Source organism: Adiantum capillus-veneris, chromosome 6 (genome assembly GCF_014529385.1).
Source record: "Adiantum capillus-veneris isolate H3 chromosome 6, ASM1452938v2, whole genome shotgun sequence".
In the NCBI taxonomy this organism is placed as follows: Eukaryota; Viridiplantae; Streptophyta; class Polypodiopsida; order Polypodiales; family Pteridaceae; genus Adiantum; species Adiantum capillus-veneris.
This window is the reverse complement of record NC_140936.1, coordinates 168110025-168136463: the sequence shown is the minus strand read 5'-3', so window position 1 is coordinate 168136463 and position 26439 is coordinate 168110025. Positions and strand designations below refer to the sequence as shown.

The 26439-nt window shown below is 42.4% G+C and overlaps 1 protein-coding gene across 9 annotated transcripts in view; it reads left to right on the top strand.

The window, feature by feature from the left end:
• The window catches only part of LOC147456678 (uncharacterized), a 109744-nt gene that overhangs the window by 25207 nt on the left and 58098 nt on the right, over positions 1-26439 (top strand). Inside the window, exons 2-5 of one of the 9 annotated variants that reach the window (XM_086515103.1) lie at positions 14621-14677; positions 14802-14949; positions 25852-25950; positions 26062-26120. In XM_086515103.1, the coding sequence (XP_086371229.1) occupies positions 14884-14949; positions 25852-25950; positions 26062-26120 (224 nt within the window). In that variant the 5' untranslated portion in view covers positions 14621-14677; positions 14802-14883. Of the gene's footprint in view, positions 1-13214; positions 14678-14801; positions 14950-25851; positions 25951-26061; positions 26151-26439 lie in introns of those variants that run through there. The other 8 variants (XM_086515102.1, XM_086515105.1, XM_086515104.1 and 5 more) reach the window with 8 other exon arrangements.

Sequence of the window (26439 nt, the reverse complement as noted above, 5' to 3'; positions counted from 1 at the left end):
GACATTTATGACGAATAAGACTTTGATAGTTCTTTGTAAGTACCCAAGGCAAAACATGAGTCATGTGCGTGCCAAAAAAGAGGGGGGACATCTCTAGTAGAAGGTTTCTAGCCTCAGTATCTGCCAAAAGTACCTCATAGAAACCCCGACCACCGAAATAAACTCCTCTGACAGCCAGGCGTTTTAGAAGGAAATCAACCCACTGTCCGACATCTTGCGCAATGGGCATTTTGCCAGGGAAAAACAAAATGACCGCATCCATTGCATATTGCGCTACCAGATCCATCAGATTCTGCACGGGAATACGCACCTCAAGGGCAGGTGTCTGACCGTTCCAAGCTTTACAAGCCTCTTCGAAGTCTTCGTACAAACAACTTCTGATTTCAGAAACTTTCTCCGAAACGCTGTCCATGGCTTTACGACACACGGGAACTCTGACATGCATTAACCAGACCACGACCAAAAGCTAAAGCAAAACACTTTTTTTTGTATTTTATGTGAATTTAACTATTTACAGAGACCTCAAAGTTCTGTACATCTCCCACAGAGCTCATACATCTGCAAAACGTATGCCTAGATTACTGTAAGCTGGCAGCAGTTGTCAATTGCATGATGATGTTGAGGCAGCAAGTCAAGCAGATGACGGACAGCAACAACCTGCTGGTGAGGATCCACCTGATCACGCAGGCTGATTGCACACAGGGCCGACTTCTGTAGGCTGTCTTCTCGCAGGGGTACAAGCCGCTCAGACTGTCTACACACAGAATTGCAGGATCACACAGAGCTGCAGGTTGCACATGCTGAGTCCGCACAAGCAGAGTTCGTGCAGGGTATAGACTCGCGCAGGCTGTGCACGTGCAGGGATTCAAGTTCGCGCAAAGAAGCAAGTTGAGCACTAGATAAGAACTTCTTGAAGCAAGAAAAGGTCTCATCTTTAGACTTTATGGCGTAGACCCAACCTTAGAACCATGGGCTATGATAAGATGACTCTTTGCAACACGCCAAGATTGCTGATGAAAAGTGACTTTGTAACCCAAGTCATCAAGACGTCCAACCGAAATCAAATTGCGTGTCAAGGCTGGAACATGACGCACATTATGGATGGCAAACTTCACCCCATTTTCCATAACCATGGCAATATCACCTACGCCAACAACGTCACAAGAGTAATTGTCACCAAGTGTAACATAGCCAATGGTGTCTTTATATGTAGTAAACCAATGCCTATGAGGTGTGACATGCAACGAAGCACCCGAATCAAGAATCCATGTATGGGATACTTCACCACTAACAAGGAGTTCAGCTGGCATAGAACTCTGCAAAGATAGAGTTTCTTGTGCATCATAAAAGACATCATTATTTTCAGTCAACATATTAATGTCTTGCGCATCATTGTCATCCTGCACTATGCTTAGGTCTTCAATCTTAACCGAACTCTTTGGTTTCTCGTCTTTATCATCATAATCTTTATGCCCTTCTCTTTGTCACGCTTCCAAGCATAATAATCCTTCTTTATGTGACCAAACTTATCACAATAATGGCATTGAACATTGCGGCGACCACGAGACTTTGATCTACCCTTTGATGCATCTCTATTGCCCTCTTTCTTGGACTCACGTTGCGAAGCCCTTATGTTGTTTATCATCCTTTTGCACATAATGAGCTTCGCCATGATGCGAGCTGATCATGGTCTTCCGACGCATCTCCTGTGACAAAAGTGCACTAGTAACATCATCGTACTTTAGCGTACCATTAGGAGCAAAGTTACTAACCGCTGTGCAAAAGATATCCCAAGTGGGTGGCAACGAACAAAGCAAAAAGATTGCTTTCATCTCATCATCAATGGTCATGCGCTGTGCACAAATCTGGGCAAAAAGAGAATCAAAATCATTGATATGGCTGGCAACGTTAGCTGACTTCTTCATACGAAGGTTGAAAAGTTTCGGCATTAGGAAAACTTTATTGCTAGCCGTATCCTTTTCGTAAGTGTCGCATAATTTTTGCCATAAAGCATGAGCAGTCTCGCATTCTAACACTGAAAAGTACACCGACTCTCCAAGGTGCAGTCTAATCATAGACCTGCATAGCTTATCAAGCTCCTCCCATATCTTCAGTTCTAGCCGCATAGGTAATAGGCAACTTTTGCTTCTTTTGGACAAGCAAATCATGCATTTGGTTCTTCCACAGCTGAAAATTAGTGTCATCAAACTTCTTTATGTCATAAATGTCACGGTCTTTGCTAGTAGAGATCGTGACAAGACTACCAAAAGATTCTGGGAAAATTTCGGCAGTCTCCTTTGTATTTGGGACTATGTCAACCAAAATACGAGACAAAATGACCAAGTATGTCACTCACAAAGCATAAAAGAGGGCAATGCCTCTCAAAAGCACACTGTATAGAGATCAATGAGGCACATAAACTGTCAAATTGACCATAGACCGCCAACTCGGCGTCAAAAGCACCTATACCACTCTATACATGTCCTATGGCAAGGCCTCGTAAGGGATGCTCCAACTACTTGTATCACTGAAGGGATATCCATATTTGAGAATACCACAGCTTAATGAAAACCTCAGGCTATCGACCCTCAACAATGTAGGTTATGCAACAAAACGTATAGCCAAGTCTCAGAAATGGCCATCTTTCGGACCAAGTCTCAGAAATGGCAGGGATTGTCGTACTAGCCAAAAGATGGCTCCACAAAAGCGTACAATGGCAGTATCCACAAAGACGTACAAGTCTGTCAAGAAGCTCAAACAGGCATCAAAAGCATGTGCATGCAAATAAACATCCCTGCGGGGAGTCAAACCGCTCTCAAAAGAGCTCAAACATTGTCAAAAGTGTCAACATATGCATATACACAGCATAAACAATGGCTCCCACTGGAACCAGAGTATCGCAAGCACTAAAACCTGTAGCCCGTGAGTTGAGGCCGATGCCATAGCCGAAGCCGAGATCGAGGCCGAGAAGCACAGAGAAAGCTAACCAAGCCGCTCTATGTACCTGTACCTGTACCTGTAGTTGAAGAAGACAATGCTGTCAAACTCCCACTCTATGTGTGTATGAGGCCACTTCGAAAGAGGCTACACACTCCCAAATGAGCCGTGGGCTCTCGTAGATGGAAGAGACTGCAACAATGGTACATGTAACTGGCTATGGAAGCTCTGCAGCACAAACTACCAAAAGAGGGCTGAAAAATTCAGCTCCTGAATCGTAGCTTGAATGGGGTTTCTGATGGCTGGAATGGCTCCGAACGGGGGGGTAAAGCGCTAGGACACCTGATGGAAACGCTCTCGAAAAGCTGAATTTGCCGATGCCGAAATCAGAATCCTGTTTGCACTCTTGAAAGTGCACGCGCATGCGGAAACGATTTCGGAAATAAAACTGCTCTGATATGAGATGAAGGGGAGGAGCCGAGAGCACAGTGGAAGAGGAATACGCACGCACACACTCATACACACACAACCATAGCCACACATACAGGTTGGAGGGGGAGAGCCTACACGTACTGTGTGCCCCCTTTCTTTCTTCGCTTATCTTATGCACTAAGGCACAATACACATTGTACTTAGTGTTAGTGGCTCATACAAGTGTATAGCTATATACTTAGAGTTAGTAGCAGTTAGTGATGGGCGGTCGGCCACATGGCCATTAAACCTAACAGGTCCTGCTTCAAAGGATAGCTTACCAAGATGTAATAGATTGAGTAAATGGCAATGGTGCAAAAGCGTCCCAGATATGCATCGGCCAGGAAACCCCCCCGGGATGCCAGCACCTATGCAGCTCCTATCCAATTGGTGACCATGTTGTCGGCTTTCGGCAATGGCTCGTGCATCTCATCTAGCAAGTACGTGACCAAGTTTGCCAAAATCGAGTAAAACGCCAGTCTCTCCATTGCTTCTCTGGCTGTCAAATACAAGAAACTAGCTAAGCAAAACAGATTTTGCCGGTTGAATCTAGACCCATGAAACGCCATCCCGAGGTAGAGCTTTTGAATTAGAGAGCATACCAAGTATGAAGCAAGCTGTCGTCCAACCCCCCTTCCTAAGGCTTGTGCCAACACAGGCATGTCATCCATGTGAGAAGGTTATTGCAATTGTTTCGGCCCGCCCTCCTTGAGCGCATCATAATAGGCAGACTTCAATGCTCTCTATTTGTGTGCGAATATGTGTGTCCCCAATTGTTAGGTGCAGCGGAATGAATGTTGTATTTTCTCAAGATTAGTGATCTTTATTGCTCAAGGTTCCTTTTAGTTCTTAGGGAAAGAGAGAGCTTTCCGTCTTATGGAGAGTGCTATGATCACGAACAAAGTGAGTGGATATTGTGCGTGCAAGTGAATGAGACTGAGAGAAAGAGAGAGAAGAGATACGACACCCGAGAGGTTGTAAAACCCTCCTCCGAAGGCCCCATTCTCGTCGGCGAGAGTGGTCTACTTTGATTGCACAAAGGTGTACAATGCGTATGCAATGGACTATGCAACTTGGTCTATGACGACGACGACGACGACGACAACGACGATGACGACGACGACGATGGCTGAAATCTGAGATCTTCTAATCGCTGAATTTCGGGACTGTTTCGGTGGCTGAAAATGACTGTTTTGGCTGCGTTTTCTTGGCTGAAAAATGAGGTTTCTTAGGGCTGAAAACTGATGGTCTTTACGGGCTGAATCTGCTACACTTTAGGTGAATGATGCCGGTCTTAATTTGCTGCTGAAATCCAAAAACGCCAGGGGTTGAAATTGGTCCTTCTGTCGCCGGGGTTCTGCAAATGCAAAAACGCTAGGCTGATCTGTTGTGTCGTGATGACGCCGGGGCTGATCTGCTGTGCACAAATCGCCAAGGCTGATCTGATGCAAAAACGCTAGGTCTTCTGTGGAGAAAACGCCAGAGTAGTCACGGGGGTTGGTCTTGTTGAGAAGTTGCCTGTTGAGCAAGGTGCTCTTGCTGCCTCTTTTGCCAGAAAGTGCTAACTTGGGTTTGCTTATATATTAACTTAGCGAAATTGCCCTACCTACTTTTGTTGGAAAGTCACTTAAAAATAATAAGTGAAAATCCCAATAAATAGGAAAATAGGCTAAATGCACTGGAAAATTCCCCGAACTGATGCGAATGGATTCTGATGGGAATTCCGATGATCATGCTGTGTGCAACCGGAGGATATGCATCTATGCTAAGTGAATGGGCATACATGTTCTACGAATAGACTCACAAAAGTGCCAGATCACTGCTAATCTAACTTGATCGGACTGACCGAACCTTGCTGTGGTGTAGCTTGTCCACGGACACATAGGGTTGGGATGTGTCACGTGACATCCCCTCCTTTTCAAAGTGAGGTACTGGTACCGAACTGTATGGCGTCGAGGGAGATCGCTAACAGCATCCAGAATCCTGGAAGGGACTCTTCGCCGGCCCACTCTGCTGTGTGGGTCGTGCGGTACTTGAACTTCATAAAGGTCTGCAACGCTTGCTTCTTTGGGCCGCGCCGAAAGCGACACAAAGTCTTCTGAATCTCCTTTCTTGTGTCAACTTCGTCTAGAGTCCTGCTTCTTTCGTCTTCAAGAATCTCCATGTTTGAAAATTCCTGAAACCATCTCCAACACAAAACCATGAACATACCCATTCAATGTAAAGTGAAGGAAAAAAATCTTGTCTTCTCTAAAGACTGTGTATGCAATGTAGATGAACAAATAGATGAAGTGACAACCCGTTCATCAAACACATGCAAACAAGGAGATCGAATCTTTTCCGTTTGATCGAAATGAATCAACTGTGGCAAATCACAATGGAAATGCCCATGCGTGGTACTCATACAACCATGTGCTCGGTCAACAACTGTGTCATGCAAAGGAAGAGACATGGAATGCGACTTCCTTACATACAAACTTTTCAGCTTTTCATGAACAATCCGCATACGTTCGTGCTCATCCATGAGAGAAACGTGCTCAACATACAATATGTCATGCCTAGGAAAAGGGATCACATAACGATGCTGACTAAAATACAGGAAACCTTCAAGAATGAAACACTCGTACAATGCGTGCGTATCAATCATGCGAACACACAATACTTCTTGTGAGGGTTCTTTAGACCAAGGCTCGAGAGTCAAGATCGCTTCTTCCGGATCTATCGAATCTTCTTGTGGGGGATCTGTGGACCTTGACTCGAAAGCCAAGATGAATTCGTGGTGATTGATCGAATCTACAACGAGGTTAGCTTCGCTAGAAAAAGCATCCACTAACACATCATCCTTGTGAACAATCACATCTGGTTCATGCAATTCATCACGCTTGTGAGAAATCACATCTTGATCATGCAAATCATCATGCTTGTGCGAAATCACATCTTGATCATGCAAATCATCATGCTTGTCATTGTCATCCAAATCATCATGCTTATCATTGTGCTCCAAATCATCATGCAAGTCCTGTGTATCTTGCTTTGGAGAAGAAGAGACTGAGAGAGTCTCCTTTTTCCGATTCTGTTGCATCTATGCCTGAGCTTGAGAAAGAGTCGCAATAACTCTTGCATTTGTGCTTTGTTCTCGCGATAAAATTCTGCTTCTATGGCTGCCCTTCTTTCTTGGTACTTACGCTTGATGGCTGCCATATCTTCTTCGTAGGCTTCTTTTTCTGCTTCTCTTTCTTGGTCCAACTCCTCCATAGGAGTTAGTGCAATCTTTGTCGTAGATGGAAAAGGGGGAGGGTCGGAAAAACCTCCTGGTGGGGAAAAGTCTTCTTCGCCTCTCTCATGCTCATCACCTCCAAGCGAAGTATCCATTCCGCTTCGAGTGATGACCATTCTGCAATCGTGGGTTCTTGTGTTCTTAAGTTCACGAGGAACTTGGGTTCTTGAGGGTCTTCAGGTTCTTGAGGTCCTTGATTCGTGAGAATCTTGGGTTCTTGCGGTTCTTGAGGGGTTCTTTCGCTTGCAAATCGCGTTGAGAAGGATCTTCTCTTCACCCGAGTTCTACTCCTTTCTTTGGGTGCACCCCTTGGTGGCCTTGCGCTCACACCAAGGTTGCTTTTTCCCACCTCACGTCGATTGGCCGCCCGCTAAGTGCACGGTCCGCTCTCAATGAGTGAAAAGAGACACAAGGGGAGGCTGGACAAGCCCTTCTTTCTTGGGATTCCTGTCACTCTTCAACAAAACACGGTTAGGAATCGCCACACCCAAGTAAACTTGGGTTCGTGCGATCGCAACAAGCAAAAAAAAGCTTGTGGTTCTTGTGGTTCTTTCCTTGAGTAATGCAGAACACTTCCAAAGCTCTGATACCAATGTTAGGTGCAGCGGAATGAATGTTGTATTTTCTCAAGATTAGTGATCTTTATTGCTCAAGGTTCCTTTTAGTTCTTAGGGAAAGAGAGAGCTTTCCGTCTTATGGAGAGTGCTATGATCACGAACAAAGTGAGTGGATATTGTGCGTGCAAGGTAATGAGACTGAGAGAAGGAGAGAGAAGAGATACGACACCCAAGAGGTTGTAAAACCCTCCTCCGAAGGCCCCACTCTCGTCGGCGAGAGTGGTCTACTTTGATTGCACAAAGGTGTACAATGCGTATGCAATGGACTATGCAACTTGGTCTATGCCGATGACGACGACGACGACGACGACGACGACGATGATGACGACGACGATGGCTGAAATCTGAGATCTTCTAATTGCTGAATTTCGGGACTGTTTCGGTGGCTGAAAATGACTGTTTTGGCTGCGTTTTCTTGGCTGAAAAATGAGGTTTCTTAGGGCTGAAAACTGATGGTCTTTACGGGCTGAATCTGCTACACTTTAGGTGAATGATGCCGGTCTTAATTTGCTGCTGAAATCCAAAAACGCCAGGGGTTGAAATTGGTCCTTCTGTCGCCGGGGTTCTGCAAATGCAAAAACGCTAGGCTGATCTGTTGTGTCGTGATGACGCCGGGGCTGATCTGCTGTGCACAAATCGCCAAGGCTGATCTGATGCAAAAACGCTCGGTCTTCTGTGGAGAAAATGCCAGAGTAGTCACGGGGGTTGGTCTTGTTGAGAAGTTGCTTGTTGAGCAAGGTGCTCCTGCTGCCTCTTTTGCCAGAAAGTGCTAACTTGGGTTTGCTTATATATTAACTTAGCAAAATTGCCCTACCTACTTTTGTTGGAAAGTCACTTAAAAATAATAAGTGAAAATCCCAATAAATAGGAAAATAGGCTAAATGCATTGGAAAATTCCCCGAACTGATGCGAATGGATTCTGATGGGAATTCCGATGATCATGCTGTGTGCAACCGGAGGATATGCATCTATGCTAAGTGACTGGGCATGCATGGTCTACGAATAGACTCACAAAAGTGCCAGATCACTGCTAATCTAACTTGATCGGACTGACCGAACCGTGCTGTGGTGTAGCTTGTCGACGGACACATAGGGTTGGGATGTGTCACGTGACACCAACCATTAGCTACAAAGAGCGCTAGCGCTCAGTTACATAGAAGGTCAAAGTACGCACATGGTGCGCTCTCATTGGCACCAAGAACGGCTTCCCATTGCTTGCCTCTTTGTGTAGATGCTGCTAGTCATTCTCGCAATGTTTGAGTCGTTGTTTTGCTATGTCTGTGGTGCAGGCCAGTTGGTGATTCAGCGTCCACATTAGCCAACGAATCAACGTCCCTTTGCTCACAGCTTTTGTAGAGCAGCCTCTTAGTCTTTTCTCTTCGTGCGCAGTGAATGTTGATTAGCATCTACTTGAATGAGAATCAGTCGTCCTGCAACTTGCAAGGCGGTCGTGGGTAGACAGGGGTGTGGAAGAGAATAAGAAGAAAAAGAGCATTTTAACCATTGGCTCATGCCGGAGGGCGCTAGCGCTCAGTTACTGAAAAAGCAGACAAGAGAGCGTAGAGATAGAACGAGACAGATGATATGATAAATAAATAGATTTAAGATTTAAAGGGAAATTTATCAAAATACCCCTCTAATCTGTGGAAATTCTCAACATACCCCTCAAATTTCAAAAACTCCCAAAATACCCTTTTATCTATTTTGCTTGGATTGTTCAAGATTTTCTAATCTTTATTTCTTTTTGATAATTGAGATCTGTTTTTTAGTGCTTAGCATGTAATTTGTCACAAATTTCCGCAATTATGTCTAAAAATAATAGAGCGATTCATCTCCAAAGCCTACAAAACCAACTCAAATTCATGTTTTAGCATCTTGTGTTGATAGACAATCACTCTTCGTACAAAAAGCTACAAATTTTTCTATCTTTAGAAAAATTTAATCTCAAGATCAAGATATTTTAGGAATTTTAGAAAATAAGAAGGGCACTTTGGAAATTTATAACAAAATATTGGGGGTATTTTGAGAATTTTTGAAATTTGAGGGGTATTTTTGGAATTTTCATAAATTAGAGGGATATTTTTGTATTTTTCTCAAAATTAAATCATATGCGTTTAACAAGTGCTCTTTCTTCAATTGGAGCTATCATGCAGATCATCCTCTCAAAGTGATCGCAACTTTCTATTTTTCTCTCTTTCTTCAACTGGGCGCTAGCACCCTCTCATAGTGATCACGAGAGAGAGAGAGAGAGAGAGAGAGAGAGAGAGAGAGAGAGAGAGGGGTAGAAGATTGAGCATAAAAGGGACTATATAAAGGAAGTAATAGATGAATTTTTAAATTGCTAAGAATTTTTTACGCTTTTCTAATTGAAGTGAGTATTTTATCTCTATCTCTTTCTCTCTTGCTCTATCTCTCCATCTCTCTCATTCTCTCTTGCACACGCTCGTAGTGAGCGCTAGCGCCCACTTTGGGCATGTGCATGAGAGAGAGAGAGAGAGAGAGAGAGAGAGAGAGAGAGAGGATATGAAAAATATATATAGTTAAAAATTTAATCTTTTGCGCTTTTTTATAATTGTATATCTCTCTCTCTCTCGCTAACGTTATCAATCCGAAGGTTCTCATTCTCCTTTGCCATCTCTCTCTCTCTCTCTCTCTCTCTCTCTCTCTCCTCAACTGGGCGCTAACGCTCTCTCTAAGTGAGCGCAATAGATAGAGCGAGAGAGAAAGAGAGAAGGAGAACGTGCGAGAGGGAGAAAGGGGTAGGAAATTGAGAGTTGGATAGCCTATATAAAAAAGTCCTAAGGTGAGTTTTTAATTTGCTAAGAATTACTAACGCTTTTGTATCTGAGGTGAGTCTCCTATCTTTGTCTACTTTTCTCTCGCTCTATCTCTCCTTCTTGCTCGCGCTATCACTCTAACTCTCTGAGAGAGATACGAGAGCGAGACAAGAGACATGAAGATGAGCTGGATTGTGCCCCGAAGGTAGCATCTCTGTTGGGGAGCCGCATCCAAAGATTGTGGAGTTAGATCCACCAGTCCATGACTTAGAGTTTATATTTCAAACAGCACCTCGCATTGTGTGGAAAAAATGACCTTTTTTGTAAACCGTTATGAATGATCGCTTTTGACATTCTTTTGAATAAAGAGATATGCTTATTCTCAAGTAGTCTGATCTTGTAATTAAGTGGATTTTTTGAATTCCTGTAACCATTTCCATGAACTGTGAGAGATATATAGACTTGTATGTTCTTGTAATTAAGTGGATTTTTTCTATTCTTGTAACCCTTTTCGTGAACTGTAAGAGAGATATTGGGAAGGTGTACACACCGGAGTGCCATATTTAGAGGGCCAGAGTGGTAATGTTTACTTGGAGTTGACTGTGGTTGCCCTTTCTTGGTAGTTGAGCTTGCAACTCGCAAGTTCCCAACTCTCACATCGTGATTCCTCCTCTCTCTCTCTCTTTCTCTCTCTCTCTCTCTCTCTCTCTCTCTCTCTGTGTGCACGCTTAGGACATAAGACCTGCTCTTCTTTCCATTGATCATCATTTGGTGTTTGTAGATTGTTTTGAACACCCGTGTCAAATGTTTAGTATGCTCTTCTTCGGTGTGAGATGTTCTTTATGCTTTTGTTCGGTCTTATGCGCTGAGCACAACAACAACAACCTTGCTTTACATGCTACTCACCATTAGATCACTGCTCTTTCACGTGGTTGACCCGGTGGATCGTGTCGGTCTTATGCGTTGAGCACATAAGACCTCCAACCACCCAACCGCTACTCTATAGCAGTGTCTGTTGATGTGGTGATACAATTTTGGGTGATGGTGGCGACGTTAATCCAAATGCCATGAAAAGAAGCGCACTGCTTGCCATTTACCTCAACACAACAACAACAACCTTGCTTTACACACTACCCACCATTAGATTGCTGCTCTTTCATGCGTTTGACCTAGTGGATTGTGTTGGTCTTATGCATTGAGCATATAAGACGTGCAACCACCCAGCCGCCACTCTATAGCGGTGTCCGTTGATGTGGCAGCACAATTTTGGGTGACGGGGTGAAAAATCAACCTAAACTCCATGAAAAGAAGTGCATTGCTTTTCATTTTACCTTGGCACAACAGCAACAGCCTTGCTTTACACGCTACGCTCCATTAGATTGTTGCTCCAACACAAACTTGATAGAGAAAGATTTTTCAATAATTTTGCTAGACAATCCATTCTCTTAAAAAAGCTCCCTCTAAAGCCCTTACTCCTTTGAACAAAATGTAAAAACTTAAAAGGGATGTGGAAAAATAAATGCTTTCCTCAATGAAGAGCTTTTGCACCTTTGAGATAAAGTCATCTAGGAGACTAGGTATTTGTGAAATGCCTTCTGAATGATATGTCCATACAAAGCTATTAGCTACATCACATCCTTCATGGACCATATCATTACAAAAAAATCAAAGGGGAACATTTCTCTGTGTTTTAAGAGCGCATCATCAATGACATGAAAGCTTGGTCATCACAATGTTTTATAGTGGATTGCCCCCTTTTTAAGTAAACATGCTTGATGGAAGTTAAAAAACAATCAAACATATATATCAATATAAGTTCATTGTTTTTTTTCTTGGTCTTGTAAATAACAACTTACATAGAAGATCGTGTCACCATCACTAAACAAATATTTAACAAATTATCCCTTTTCATAACGATTGCACACACGAAGGACTTGAGAAAAAAACTTTGCGTATAATAAATACATAAAAGCCTCATGATGGAAATCTATCCTTGGAGAAAACCTAGCATCACTTTAAAAAAGCTAAAAAAAAACAATTTTCACTATCACTACCCACAAGAAGATATAATAATGAAAATAAGCGATGTAGTGCAACTTAGATACATGATTTGTGAGCATTAGAAGAGTTCACACCAATAATGAGATCTATATAAGTCCTTATAGATAAACAAAATGCAAATTTTATTGTCCATTTATAGACAAAAGCATGTAGAATGAGCTCATCCAAGCATACCAAAATCCATGCAACATCCCAATGAAAGCCACCTAACACCGTTTAGAGCCAAACTTAGTGTTGTATTAGAGTAATTTTTTACTGTAATAGAGTGGTTCTACTTACTGTTATGGTGACCACAAATAGAAATCTCTTTGGTCAAAACTACTAAGTACTATTCTACCTCTTGAAATCTAGGTTGTAAGTCTCTATTCTATCGCTACAACACGTACATACATGGAAAAGTGAAGGAATAGAAGACATCCCACGTTTTAAGACTGTAACCTTGTTAAGGAATAGAAGATATCCCACTTTTTGAGAGTGCAACCTTGTTGCTCTTTTTTTCCAAAACTTTGGTTAGTAGCTAAAGATGGTCCAGCTTCTTGTAAGAGCTTCATTTACATAAGGTTTGTAGGAGACCTTTTCCTCTTTTGAAAGGTTGATTATGTAGCCTAAGTCTTGGGCCTCGTTGTGTAGTTTTTCATTGTGTGTAGAGGCATGGCTTAATGCCGCAATGAGCTCGGTGCCTCTTTTGAGAATCCTTTGGGATCTACTAGTGGGCAAGGTACGACTACACTAATACTGTTGATAGCCACCAAAATACTAGCCATCATAATCTAGACAATTAAAAAGATAAGGCCCTTGCATTTGATCCATTAGATTCGATGTTGAAAAGAGAGGCACACACTTTACATGGAGGAAGGCAAGAGAAGCGAAATCGCAAAAATGGTAGAGAGTATAAATGCACGTGAGTAGGAGGAAAGCTGGCTAGAGTAGCACGACTTAGCAACATGCTCTATGTAGGGTACATGTTTGAGTGCTATCGCATGTTGGCAACATATGAAAAGCAAGATGTTGAGCACAATGGATGGAGAGAGAGAGAGAGAGAGAGAGAGAGAGAGAACCACAACATGGACGTCAATCACAACGCTAAGTTAACTTAGTCAATTTTTGGAGCACAAATACTATGGGGCTCTTTTGCATGAGGAAATGTGTGTGTTTTCCAATTGAGGACAACAAAGGCAAGATGGCTTGGACGAGCTATGCAAATGTGAGTTCTGGAGATGCCATCCCAATACACATCCACACTTTCCACAAAACTTGAGACACGTCAGTGCCAACTCATTGCAATTTTTCTTTTTTCGCACCACCATCAAAACATAGATCGTTAAAGGGCCGTGCCAACAACCTAAAGCATGCTTGATCACATCGTCACATTCCTTTCAAGAATGGACACATCATCAGAGTACATACTGGCACTCCTCTAGAAAAAAGAATTTCTTCAAAGATTCCCTCACCCTTATCGCGTGACTCCACAGATCTTGTGACCTCCAAGGACCTTTTGACAGATCTCGAACGCTGTCGCCTCCATTGCCATAGCCACCCCTTGATGGGACTCTCCTCTCCACTCTTCCCCCCTCCAGGCCAAATATGAGAGAGAAAGTGTAGATAGTGAGAACAACCGCTAGTCTGACTTCCAGTTTGGGGCTGTTTCCACCGCTGGAAGTAAGACTAGCGGTTGTTCCGCGAGCGCGCGAGAGAGAGAGAGAGAGAGAGAGAGAGAGAGAGACGCTCCTTCCTCCCTATCTGGCAAGAAAGAGAAGATGCTACATCATATCATGGAGAGCGCGCGCGCGAGAGAGAGAGAGAGAGAGAGAGAGAGAGAGAGAGTCGCTCCATGTGTGTGTTGCATGAGAAAGAGGAACTGCCATGTACTACATTTCCAACTGCGAGAGAATATCAGCAAATTCCGATTAATTCCAGCTTTTCCAAGATCGTAGCCACATACGATCATGGCCGCATACTCGGCTTTTCTGTTGAGGGAGTTTACACACCGCTAGTTTTAAATAGAAGGCTGCAGAGGGTGTTACACACACAAATAGTATGGCGCCACTTTTCATTGGCTGCATGATTTTACAAAATCATGGCATGAGGGGTGCCATAATTGGGCACCCATAGTAGGCCGTCCAGGTGCTGAGGAGGATACCACTTAAGCGCCAGCATGGCACACTTCACTTGCCAGTTATGGTGGTGTGTAACGGCCTCTTGGCGCCCAAAGCTAACGTGGCATGCACTGATTGAAAGATAGAGTTGATTATGGAGGGCACTGGACTAGTGTGTAACCACCCAGAAAACAATTCCAATTCCCCAAGCACTGGACTGTCCTTTCTGTTGAAGGGCAGTGCCAACAAAGCAGTCTAATTTTTTGTTTTACTGGATGAGTGTAAAATAGAAAGTCCCTTCGTTTTCAAAATTCAAAAAAAGAGGGGAAGAGAGAGAGAGAGAGAGAGAGAGAGAGAGACTAAAACAACAGGAGGCGACACCAGGAGCAGCGTTGGAGATCAGCACAGTAGACAGAGCGGCAGGGAATAGCCGAGGGGAGGGTAAGAATCCTAACCGTCATCTCTCTCTCTCTCTCTCTCTCTCTCTCTCTCTCTCTCTGATTCTCGTGTTCATTCTGTTTGTGTGCATCTTTCTATAATACACACATATACATACACAATGCAGGTGGTGGAAGAGAAGGTGAAGAAGGGTTCTTGCTTATGGAGGAACGCTGCCGTATTTCATTTTCATTTGCAGAGGAGTAGTCATGAGCGAGGAGATAGATAAGCATGTTCTTCGCAAGTATCATGTCTGCCAAAAGCTTGGCAAAGGAGTGAGTCCTTCTCATTCTCTCTCTATTGATTCTGCATTATCCTAAATTGCAGTAGTGTGATTAACATACATAAGGTACAATTCACAAGCTGAGTCCGATTTAGAGTCACATTTTTTTGCAAAGCTGCAAGAACCTTGGGTTCTAGATATGTGCAATGACATCGACTGATTCCTTCTCGGGCAGCAAGGCGGGTTGTGAGTCTTGAGGGTCTAGGTGTGACATTCATTTCCTCTACTTTGGCACTGGTGCAGAAGAATAAATGTGCATCGGGAATGCATGCATTTCCTTTATAGATATGATAATGTTCCTCAGGCAAAATTGAACAACTTAATAACCAGCCTTTGGTTGCATTAATCGGCAGGCAAGCATTTGCAAATTAAGCTTAATAGGCCCTTGCCTACGTGTAATCTTAATTTTGATCCAAAACACCAATTTAGGTATATTAAACATTAACTTCCATTTCATGAAGCTCATAAGTGCCTGTATTATAGATACCTGTAGTAGTTGCTAGCTGCATTAACCTTCTCACCAATTGCTCAGCACAACTACAAGGCATCCTTCTCCCAATTTCCAAATTTTGGTGTTCCGATCAAGTTTCAAATTGTTTGTGTATCAGCAACACACACACACATATATGTACGTATGCATATATGTATATGTAGTGTGTGTGTGTGTGTAATTTGCCAGCCCCTTCCCAACAGATAGCACTACTTCTTTTAAGGCCCAATGTGAGGAAATTTTTGCCAGATGGTGTTGCATGAGAGAGAAAGAGCTCGTAAAACCTTCTGTGCTAGTCTTCTTGTGCTACATGCTGTTTTTTCAGTATTATTTGAATGTATAAATTCGACCCCTTTCAAACAGGTCCGACCACTCATTTTTAAAGGTTTTAAATCTTAAGCTTAAAAACGACTATTAAAACAGGGGTTTTGGCCGATCTGAAGCATTATCGACTATATTGTTTCCACGCTTCTCCAACTCAATCTGTTTGCTCTTGCAGAGATGTGTTTATACCATGTCGGGCCGGCTACTTTCTTGGGCGGCCACTGCCAAAATACTAGATCGTGACTTTTCTGAACAAACTGGGGACACAATCTTTTTCATGTGTTTGTCTTGACGCGTTCGCACATTGATTCTGACTATTAATCAAATTATCATACTATTTGGACATCGATAAATTTCTCAGATAACACATTGTTTTTATTTATTTATAGTCTTAGCTAAACATATAACATCGCTCTGGCTTCTGAATAGTTGCTCTCAATTGTAGGGCTTCATGATTAGTATGCTAGATGTCTAGATGATCTTTTAATTCTGATTATGTCATCCATGAGCATCTAGAGGGGAGTGATTCTTGAACTGCATTAAGTACTTACGATGAGTCATTCCAGACTTTAGTTTTTACTCCTGATGGTGTATAATCTGTTCGGGAAGAATTTTCGTCTACTTCAGGGGTCTTCACTAAACTGGTTTTGCAGTAGGTTCGCTATCAAAAGGTCTTAGAAGATTCATGCGGGAAGTATTATGGATTCTAAGTCTGTGAAAGATGCAATCGAAATGTGACTTCATTAATTTTATTTGTAATCTTAAACGACCATAATACCTGTTGGAAAGTTTTACAATTTTCCCTTTCTGATTGGGTTTTTTCTTAAGTCTAGCTTTGCCAAACTTTAAAAGACCAAATTGCCCTTCAACTAGTTTGAGTTCCCGACAATGTTCATCTGCTGTTTTCTTATTCTTTTCTTGAGATCTAGTGATGGCGCATTTTACACGAGTGTAAGCGGTATCTAGATCTCGAACAAATTTATCAGTAGTAAATATCTTATCTTTGGTGAGAAGGATTGGAGGAAGATGTGGTTTGCCAGAAATAGCCTCAAAAGCAGCCTTGTTCGTAGAGGAATTTACACTGTTATTATAGGTAAATTCTGCTAGAGGTAAATACTTCTTGTTGATTATCAGAAACATAGCACTTTAAGATGTCTAGGACTGTAGAGTTAGCGATTTCTCTTTGTTTGTCGGTATGAGGATGATAAGTCGAGGAAGAATTCAGCTTAGTTCCTAGATTCAAAAAAATTGCTGTCCAAAAATTACTAGTCATTCACGGATAGCAATCACTTATAATCGTTTTGGGCATTCCATGGTGTCTAAAAATCTGTTCCACAAAGATCTTTGCCATGTGGTCAGGTTTGATGGTTTTTCTTATTAAAATGAAATGAGCTTGGCTATTGAATCTGGCTATAATAGTCCAGATTGCATCATATCCATGCGAAGTTTGTGGCAAATCCATTATAAAATCTACGGCAATACTTTCCCAGGGTACTTGGGGTATTGGTAGGGATTGAAGTAAGCCAAGGGTGTTATGACAATCATACTTATCCTTTTGGCATGCCACAATCTCTAACATATTTGTCAATGTCAGCTTGTAGTGTTGGCCAGTAGAAATATCTTTCTAAGGCCTAGTGTTGTGGACATTATACCTCTATGTCCCGCGTAAGGAGAAGCATATCCACCACTTTTGTTGTAAGTGGACGTGTCACACAAAGAGCTTGATGAAAATAAAGATACCCATTTTTAATAGAGAAAGGAAAAATTTCATTACCAGTTTGTAGCTGTTGCGAGATTTTGCCAGAGTCGGAGTCATCAGGATACGTCTCGGGTAGAGATTCTAACTTCTACTGTTGTATGTTTGTTATAGCATTTACTTGAGGCCATCGAGAAAGAGCATTTGCAACTACATTTTTACTTCTGGAAGTGTGTAGAATTTGGAAATGAAACATAGAGAGAAAATTGACCCATCGCATTTGTTTCTCAGACAACTTACATTAGATAATATGGAAGACTTTGATGGTTGGTTTTGATTATAAAATCTGCTCCAAGAAGGTAATGCCTCCAAATTGAGAGAGCATGTATCACTGCCATGAGTTCCTTTACGTAAATGGAAGCATGAAGCTCCGCATCGCGAGGTCGTTTACTTTCATCATAGTTACCTGAGATGCGGAACGGGAATGGCAACGGGCCTCCTTGCGGAACGGGGGAACGACAAGGGGTTCGAAACGGGAACGGCACGGAACAGGAGGCATAAAAAACACCCAAATAATGAAATTTTTAGCGTTATGTGTTTGAATACAAGTAATACTAGAGTCCTTTGACTCTAATATCCACAAAAAACACGAATTGAAGACCATTTAACCTTATTATGACTTGATTGTGATGTGCGGCACTGCGGTCATAGTACATGCAGTGTACACAACAGGCACAAAGCCCATACACAATACCACATGCAAGTACAAATGAGCTCTCGAATAATTGTTGCAAGGGATAGAAGAAGAGTGTACATACAGTGTACACAACAGACACAATGCCCCCCCAATTCATCTCACCGATGGTACGACGTTCCTAGGATGACCTCTGCTCACCCTCACATGCGACCTTCGGTGCAAACGTTGCGAACACGCAAATATGTATGCATACGCTTTGTGATGTCCTTGAGCACCATGGTAGCTGTTGCATGAGGAAGCAAAGGATGAAAAGAGAAAGGGGGGACACAGTAACACATATAGTATGTTGTGTACATACAGTGTACACAACAGACACAATGCCCATACACAATAACACATGCAAGTACCGATTAGAGATCTCAAATAATTGCAAGGGGTAGAAGAAGAGGCCATGGATTATTCGAGAAATAGAGAGATAGCTTGATCCTTGAGGGTTTGAGAGAGAGAGGGCTTGATAGAGAGGCTTGACTCCTTGAGAGCTTGAGAGAGTGGCTTCACTTTTTGAGGCCAAGGGGGCCTAAGGGAGAGAGCTTGAGAGCAAGGGAGAGAGAGACAGCCTTGAGGGTTGTTGCAATTGTGAAGGAAAAGGGTGAGGGGGGAGCATTTTATAAGGGTTGCCAAGAAACAAAACCCCCCAGAATCTGCCCCTTTGTGACCATTGGAGCTTGGAAAATCTGCACCGTTCCAGCTCTTTTCGGTACCAGCTTGTCATCCAGAATGCCTCGCCGTTCCGAGACGTTCCCTGCAACTTTGACCGGCCGGAACGTCGTTCCGGTGTTCTAGGCCCGTGGCAACACGTTCCCTGGTAACTATGACTTTCATACGCTATTGCATGGCCTTCTTGATTAAGAACTAAATCAATGCAATCGCCCGAAGCATCACACTATTCTTTAAGTGGTTTTCGTAGATCAGGTACAATGAGGATTGGTCCATGGGTAAGAAGGTGCTTAAGATTCCTTCTGTTTATTACCCCATATAAAGGATATCTTTTTCTTTGTGAGGTCTTGGAGAAGTGCAATTATATGAACGAAATGGCGAATAAAAGGTTTGTAGTAGGAACAAAATCCAAGGAAACTTTGGACATCATGAACAGAAACAAGTTGGAGCCATTCTGAAATAGCGTGAAATCGCGAGGTCCATGCGTACTTGATTATGAGAGACTATGTGTCCCAAATTGTGAATTTTAGTCAAGAAAAATTCACTTTTAATAGCATTTACTTGGAGTTTATGCTTCTGCAATTCTTCGAAGACAATCTATAAATGTTGTTATGTTCTTGTGTGCAAGAAAAGACGAAGATATGGTCAAAAAATATTCCTGTGAATTGTTGATGAGGACGAAAGATTTGATCCATCATTCAATTGAAAGTTGTTGGAGCATAAGGACAAAAGGCATTACTAAAAACTCATACAAGTTGAAGGTTGTATGGAATGCAGTCTTATGTATGTCTTCTGGAGCAATACAAATATGATGATAGCCGCTCTTGAGACCTATGCGGCTGAAAATTTGTGCCCTTGTAGCTTATCTAAAATATCATCAATTCTAAGAATTGGAAATCTGTTCTTGATCGTAATCTCGTTTAGAGAACGATAATCAATGCACATTTGACAAGGGCCGTCTTTCTTTTGAACAAGCAAAATTGGTAAATAGTATGGAGAAGTACTAGGTCGAACAAGTTACCTCTGAGTGCGTTTCGTAGTCTTTGCATAGCCTTCTCGAGAATAGGAGCATGAAAGAGAGAGAGAGAGAGAGAGAGAGAGAGAGAGAGAGAGAGAGAGGGCCTAGAATTGAGAGCTCTGAGGGGAACTCTACGTGTGTAATCTGCCAGCCCCTTCGCAATAGGGAGCGCTACCTCTTTTAAGGCCCAATGTTAGGAAATTTCTACCAGATGGCGTTGCATGAGAGAGAGAGAGCTCGTAAAAACTTCCACGTTGGATTACATGCTGTTTTTTCAATGTTATAAATTCGACCCCTTTCAAATAGGCCCGACCGTTTTAAAAAAAAGGTTTTAAGCCTTAAGCTTAAAAATGAGTGTTAAAACAGGGTTTTTTGGCCAATTTGAGGCATTATTGACTTTGTTGTTTCCATGTCCCTCAAGACTCGATCTATCTGCTCCTATCGAGATGTGTTTATACTATGTCTAGCCGGTCACTTTCTTGAACGACCACAATCAAATTATCAAAGTGTGACTTTTTCTAACAAACTGGGACAACCATCGTATTCATGTGTTTGTCGTGATGATGTCTGCACTGAATTCGGCTACTGTTCTACTTAGCATACTATCCGAACACTGGTAAATTTCCCAGATGACGCATTGCATTGGAAAACTTACCCCTCTGTTAAATTATTAATTGGTATCAGAAACTTGATAGTTTCGCACAAAGATCATTTTTATTCATTTATAGTCTTAGCTAAAAATATTGCAGAAAAGAGTTCTGTTTTGCTGGTTTTTTTAGTTCTCTAAGTTGTTAGCAGGAAGGTAACATGAGCAACGGCATCTCATAGGAGTGACAACCTGTTTCAATATGGCATGTTCTACGTTGAGCTGGAATTATTAGGGTTTAGAACCAGTATATTCAAATAAGGCACTGAGCTGCTTTTGTGGTTGAAGCTGCTTTTACTGGCTTATACACAAACGTAGCGTTGAAGTATCATTTTGTTTAGCCTTTCCTTGTATTTCTACCAATAGTATCTTGTATATGAAGATGCGGATGTATATGTGTCCTTGTGATTGTTAATTAAAATGTGCCTTGTGGTTGAGCTCTGGTTGCAACGAATGAATGATCAAGCATTCTAGTTGGTGTGAGCGTGGTGTGCCATCTTGTCCATGTGGTATGGACTGCTCAAGTTTGCTGCTTGACTCGTAGTGCCATTGTTAGGTGCAACGGAATGAATTTTTGCGCTTTGCTCAAGATGAGTGCTCCGAACTGTGCTCAAGGTTCCTCTTTGTTCTTATGGAAGGGAGAGCCTTCCGTTCTTAATGAGAGAGTGCTATGATCACAAATAAAGTGAGTGGACACTGTGCGTGCAAGTGTATGAGACTGAGAGATAGAGAAGAGAATACGACACCAGAGACGTTGTAAAACCCTCCTCCGAAGGCCCCACTCTCGTCGGCGAGAGTGGTCTACTTATGATTGCACAATTTGGTACAAATAAAATGCATGAGATTGATGCAAGTCTAGGCTATGTCGACGATGACGACGGTGATGACGAAGTCGACCTAAGGGCTGAAATCTGCAATCTTTCTACTGTTGTCCAAAAACGCTATGGGCTGACATCTGCGACTAGTCCAAAAACGTTGATTTGGGGGCTGTTTTCTATGGGTATTTGACGCATAAAATCTGCAGGTTTAGGGCTGAAAACAGAGGTTCCTTAAGGCTGAAAACTAAGGTTCTTACCGGATTGAATCTGCTACTTCTTTTAGGGTTGAATCTACTAGTTGTTCATTGCTGAAAAACGCTGCAGGCTGAGGTCATAATGCTGCAAATCTGTAATCGCTGGGACATGCAAAAACGCTAGGCTGAGGTGTTTCCAAAAACGCTAGGCATGCTGATGTCAAAAACACTAGCTGTGTCTGGAACTTCTTCTGGCGATGAATGCTGATGCAAAACGCTAGTGGCTCGAACTTGCTGGTGATGGCTACCTGAAAACGCTAGGGGATGCTTCTTCCGTCGCGGTGATCTGCTGATGAGAAAACGCTAGGGAAGGTTCTTGTTGCTTGGAGGAAATCCACGAGGGGTCTTGTTGGAGAAGTTGCCTGCTGAGCTTGGCTCCTGTTGCCTCTTCTGCCAAATAGTGCTAGTTTAGGTTTGCTTATATACAAACTTACTCAATTTTCCCTACCTACTTTCCAACAAATTCACTTAAAAATAATAAGTGAAAAATGTCAAAAATAGGGAAAATAGGCTAAGTGCACTGGAAAATTCCCCTGAAGGATTCTGATGGGAATGCTTATGATCATGCTGTGTGCAACCAAAGGAGATGCATCTACATTAAGTGACCAGGCATGCACGGTCTACGAATAGACTCACAAAAGTGCCAGATCACTTCTAAATCTAGATTGACTGGACTTACTGAACCCTTGTCGTGTTGTAGCTTGTCCACGGACACATAGGGCTGGATGTGTCAAGTGACATCCCCTCCTTTTCAAAGTGAGGTATTGGTACCGAACTGTATGGCGTCGAAGGAGATCGCCAATAGCATCCGGAATCCTCGAAGGGACTCTTCGCCGGCCCACTCTGATGTGTGGGTCGTGCGGTACTTGAACTTCATAAAGGTCTGCAACGCTTGCTTCTTTGGGCCACGCCGAAAGCGACACAGAGTCTTCTGAGGCTCCTTCGATGCTTCAACTTCATCAAGAGTCATGCTTCTTTCTTCTTCAAGAATCTCCATGGCTGAAAATTCCTGAAACCATTTCCAACACAAAACCATGAACATACCCATTCCATGTAAAGTGAGTGGAAAAAATCTTGTTTTCTCTAAAGACTGTGTATGCAATGTAGATGAACATAGAGACGGAGTGACAAACCGTTCATCCAACACATGCAAACAATGAGATCGAATCTTTTCTGTTTGATCGAAATCAATCAACTGTGGCAAAGCACAATGGAAATGCGCATGCTTAGTGCTCATACTTTCATGTGCTCTTTCTACAAATGTGTCATGCCAAGGAAGAGGCATGGAATGTGACTTCCTTACATACATACTTTTCAGCTTTTCATGAACACTCCGCATACATTCGTGCTCATCCAGGAGTGAAACGTGCTCAACGTACAATATGTCATGCCTAATAAAAGGGATCACATAAAAACGCTTACTAAAATACAGGAAACGATCACGAATGAAACACTCGAACAATGCGTACATATCAATCATGCGAACACATAATACTTCCTGTGAGGGTTCTTTGGACCTAGGCTCGAGAGCCAAGATCGTTTCTTCCTGAAGGGGTGCTTTGGACCTAGGCTCGAGAGCCAAGATCGATCTTCGTGATTGATCAAATCTGCAACGAGGTTAGCTTTGCTAGAAAAAGCATCAACTAACACATCATCCTTGTGAACAATCACATCTTCTTCATGCAACTCATCATGCTTGTGAGAAATCACATCTTGATCATGCAAATCATCATGCTTGTCATTATCATCCAAATCATCATGCAAATCATTGGCATTCAAATCATCATGCTCATCATTATCATTCAATTCATCATGCTTCTTATAATCATGCAAATCGTGTGTGTCATGCTTTGGAGAAGAAGAGACTAAGAGAGTCTCCGTCTCCTGAATCTCTTGCATCTGTGCCGGCACTTGAGAAAAGAGTCGCAAGAACTCTTGCATGTGTCGCTCGCTCTATTCTTGTCTTGCCTTTCTTTTTGCTTCTCTTTCTGCTTTGTCTTCTGCGTGTCTGCGTTCCATTTCTGCTTTTCTTTCTGCGTGTCTGCCATTCTTTCTGCATTTCTCGCTTCGCATTCTAAATTCCTTTCCATAAACATCAGCTCCAACTCCTCCATAGGAGTTAGTGCAATCCTTGACGTAGATGGGGAAGGGGAAGGGTCGGAAAAACCTCCTGGTGGGAAAAATTCTTCTTTGCCTCTCTCATGCTCATCACCTCCAAGCGAAGTATCCATTCCGCTTCGAGTGATGACCATTATGAAGTCGTGGGTTCTTGTGGTCTTGGGTTCTTAAGTTCATGAGGAACTTGGGTTCTTAAAGTACTTCTTTCGCTTGCAATCTGTGTTCGAGAAGGATCTTCTCTTCACCTCTTTCCTGCGGGCGCACCCGTTGGCAGCTTTGCGCTCACACCAAGGTTGCTTTTTCCCACCTCACGTCGATTCGCCGGCTGCTAAGTGCACTGTCCGCTCTCAATGAGTGAAAAGAGGCACAAGGGGAGGCTGGACAAGCCCTTCTTTCTTGGGATTCCTGTTACTCTTCAAAAACACGATTAGGAATCGACACGCCCAAGCGAACTTGGGTTCGTGCAACCTCAACAAGCAAAAAAAATTCTGCGATTCTTGTGGTTCTTTCCTTGAGTGATACAGAACATTGCCAAAGCTCTGCTACCAATGTTAGGTGCAACAGAATGAATGTTTGCGCTTTGCTCAAGATGAGTGCTCCGAACTGTGCTCAAGGTTCCTTTTTGTTCTTATGGAAGGGAGAGCCTTCCGTTCTTAATGAGAGAGTGCTATGATCACAAACAAAGTGAGTGGACACTGTGCGTGCAAGTGTATGAGACTAAGAGATAGAGAAGAGAATACGACACCAAAGACGTTGTAAAACCCTCCTCCGAAGGCCCCACTCTCGTCGGCGAGAGTGGTCTACTTATGATTGCACAATTTGGTACAAATGAAATGCATCAGACTGATGCAAGTCTAGGCTATGTCGACGATGAGGACGGTGATGACGAAGTCGACCTAAGGGCTGAAATCTACAATCTTTCTACTGCTGTCCAAAAACGCTATGGGCTGAAATCTGCGACTAGTCCAAAAACGCTGATTTGGGGGCTGTTTTCTGTGGATCTTTGACGTTGAAAATCTGCAGGTTTAGGGCTGAAAACAGAGGTTCTTTAAGACTGAAAACTGAGGTTCTTACCGTGCTGAATCTGCTACTTCTTTTAGGGCTGAATCTGCTAGTTGTTCATTGCTGGAAAACGCTGCAGGCTGAGGTCATAATGCTTCAAATCTGCAAGCGCTGGGACATGCAAAAACGCTAGGTTGAGGTGTTTCCAAAAACGCTAGGCATGCTGATGTCAAAAACGCTAGCTGTGTCTGGAACTTCTTTTGGCGATGAATACTGATGCAAAACGCTAGTGGCTGGAACTTGCTGGTGATGGATACCTGAAAATGCTAGGGGATACTGCTTCCGTCGCGGTGATCTGCTGATGAGAAAACGCTAGGTGAGGTTCTTGTTGCTTGGACGAAATCCACCAAGGGTCTTGTTGGAGAAGTTGCCTGTTGAGCTTGGCTCCTGTTGCCTCTTCTGCGAAATAGTGCTAGTCTAGGTTTGCTTATATACAAACTTACTCAATTTGCCCTACCTACTTTCCAACAAAGTCACTTAAAAATAATAAGTGAAAAATGTCAAAAATAGGGAAAATAGGCAAGTGCACTGGAAAATTCCCTTGAAGGATTCTGACGGATTCTGATGGGAATGCTTATGATCATGTTGTGTGCAACCAGAGGATATGCATCTACACTAAGTGACTGGGCATGCACGGTCTACGAATAGACTCACAAAAGTGCCAGATCACTTCTAAATCTAGATTGACTGGACTTATTAAACCCTTGTCGTGCTGTAGCTTGTCCACGGACACATAGGGTTGGATGTGTCACGTGACAGCCATTGTTTTCTTTGAAACCATGTCTCTCAAGTAGGAATTGATTAAAACAAGAACTTTGGTGGGAAGGTCTGAAGAAGGTGATAAATCTTGAATGGCCACAAAACTTTTTCCCAGGCGTTTTTTTAAAAGAAAAAAGTAGGTTGTAGATACATTCATTTGTTTTGTGGCACTTGAATTAAATATCACATACTTGCTGAAGGGTTGCTGTCATCCATTATGCTTTTTTGCTAGATTTCAAATAGATTCTCTCCATGAGGCCAGTCAACTTTTTCTTTTACTTCTTTCACCCCGCAGGCTTATGGGATTGTCTGGAAAGCCATTGAAAGAAGATCGAATGATATAGTAGCTCTAAAGAAAATTTTTGATGCATTTCAGAACTCCACAGATGCACAGGCATGCTATGGTTTTTATTTTCAATGTGGCAAAGCTTTGGACTTTTGCGTGTGTCTTTACAGAAAGATTTTTTAGAACTGTCATAATTAAAGCTGTGGTTGCTGCATGCAGAGGACTTTTCGGGAGGTAATGTTCTTGCAGGAACTTACTGATCATGAGAATATTATCAAGTAAGCCATTTGTGTCAAATTTTTTTGAAGGTATCTTTCATTCTATTATGAGATATGAGTTCTCTTTTAAGACATCTTTATCACAAGTGAACTTTCTTTGCTATGTTGAAAAAAGTGATTATGAATACTACCACGGTTAGTGAATGACTTATTTATTTATTTACATGCATGTAGATGTATATATAAATGTATGTATATACATGTATATACACACATATATACTCCTGGTGAAAATATTCATGCTTGTACTATATGTCAAACAATACACACATCAATTATAGAAGCACTAGGTTTTGTGTCTGAGGCACTTTAGTGGCTT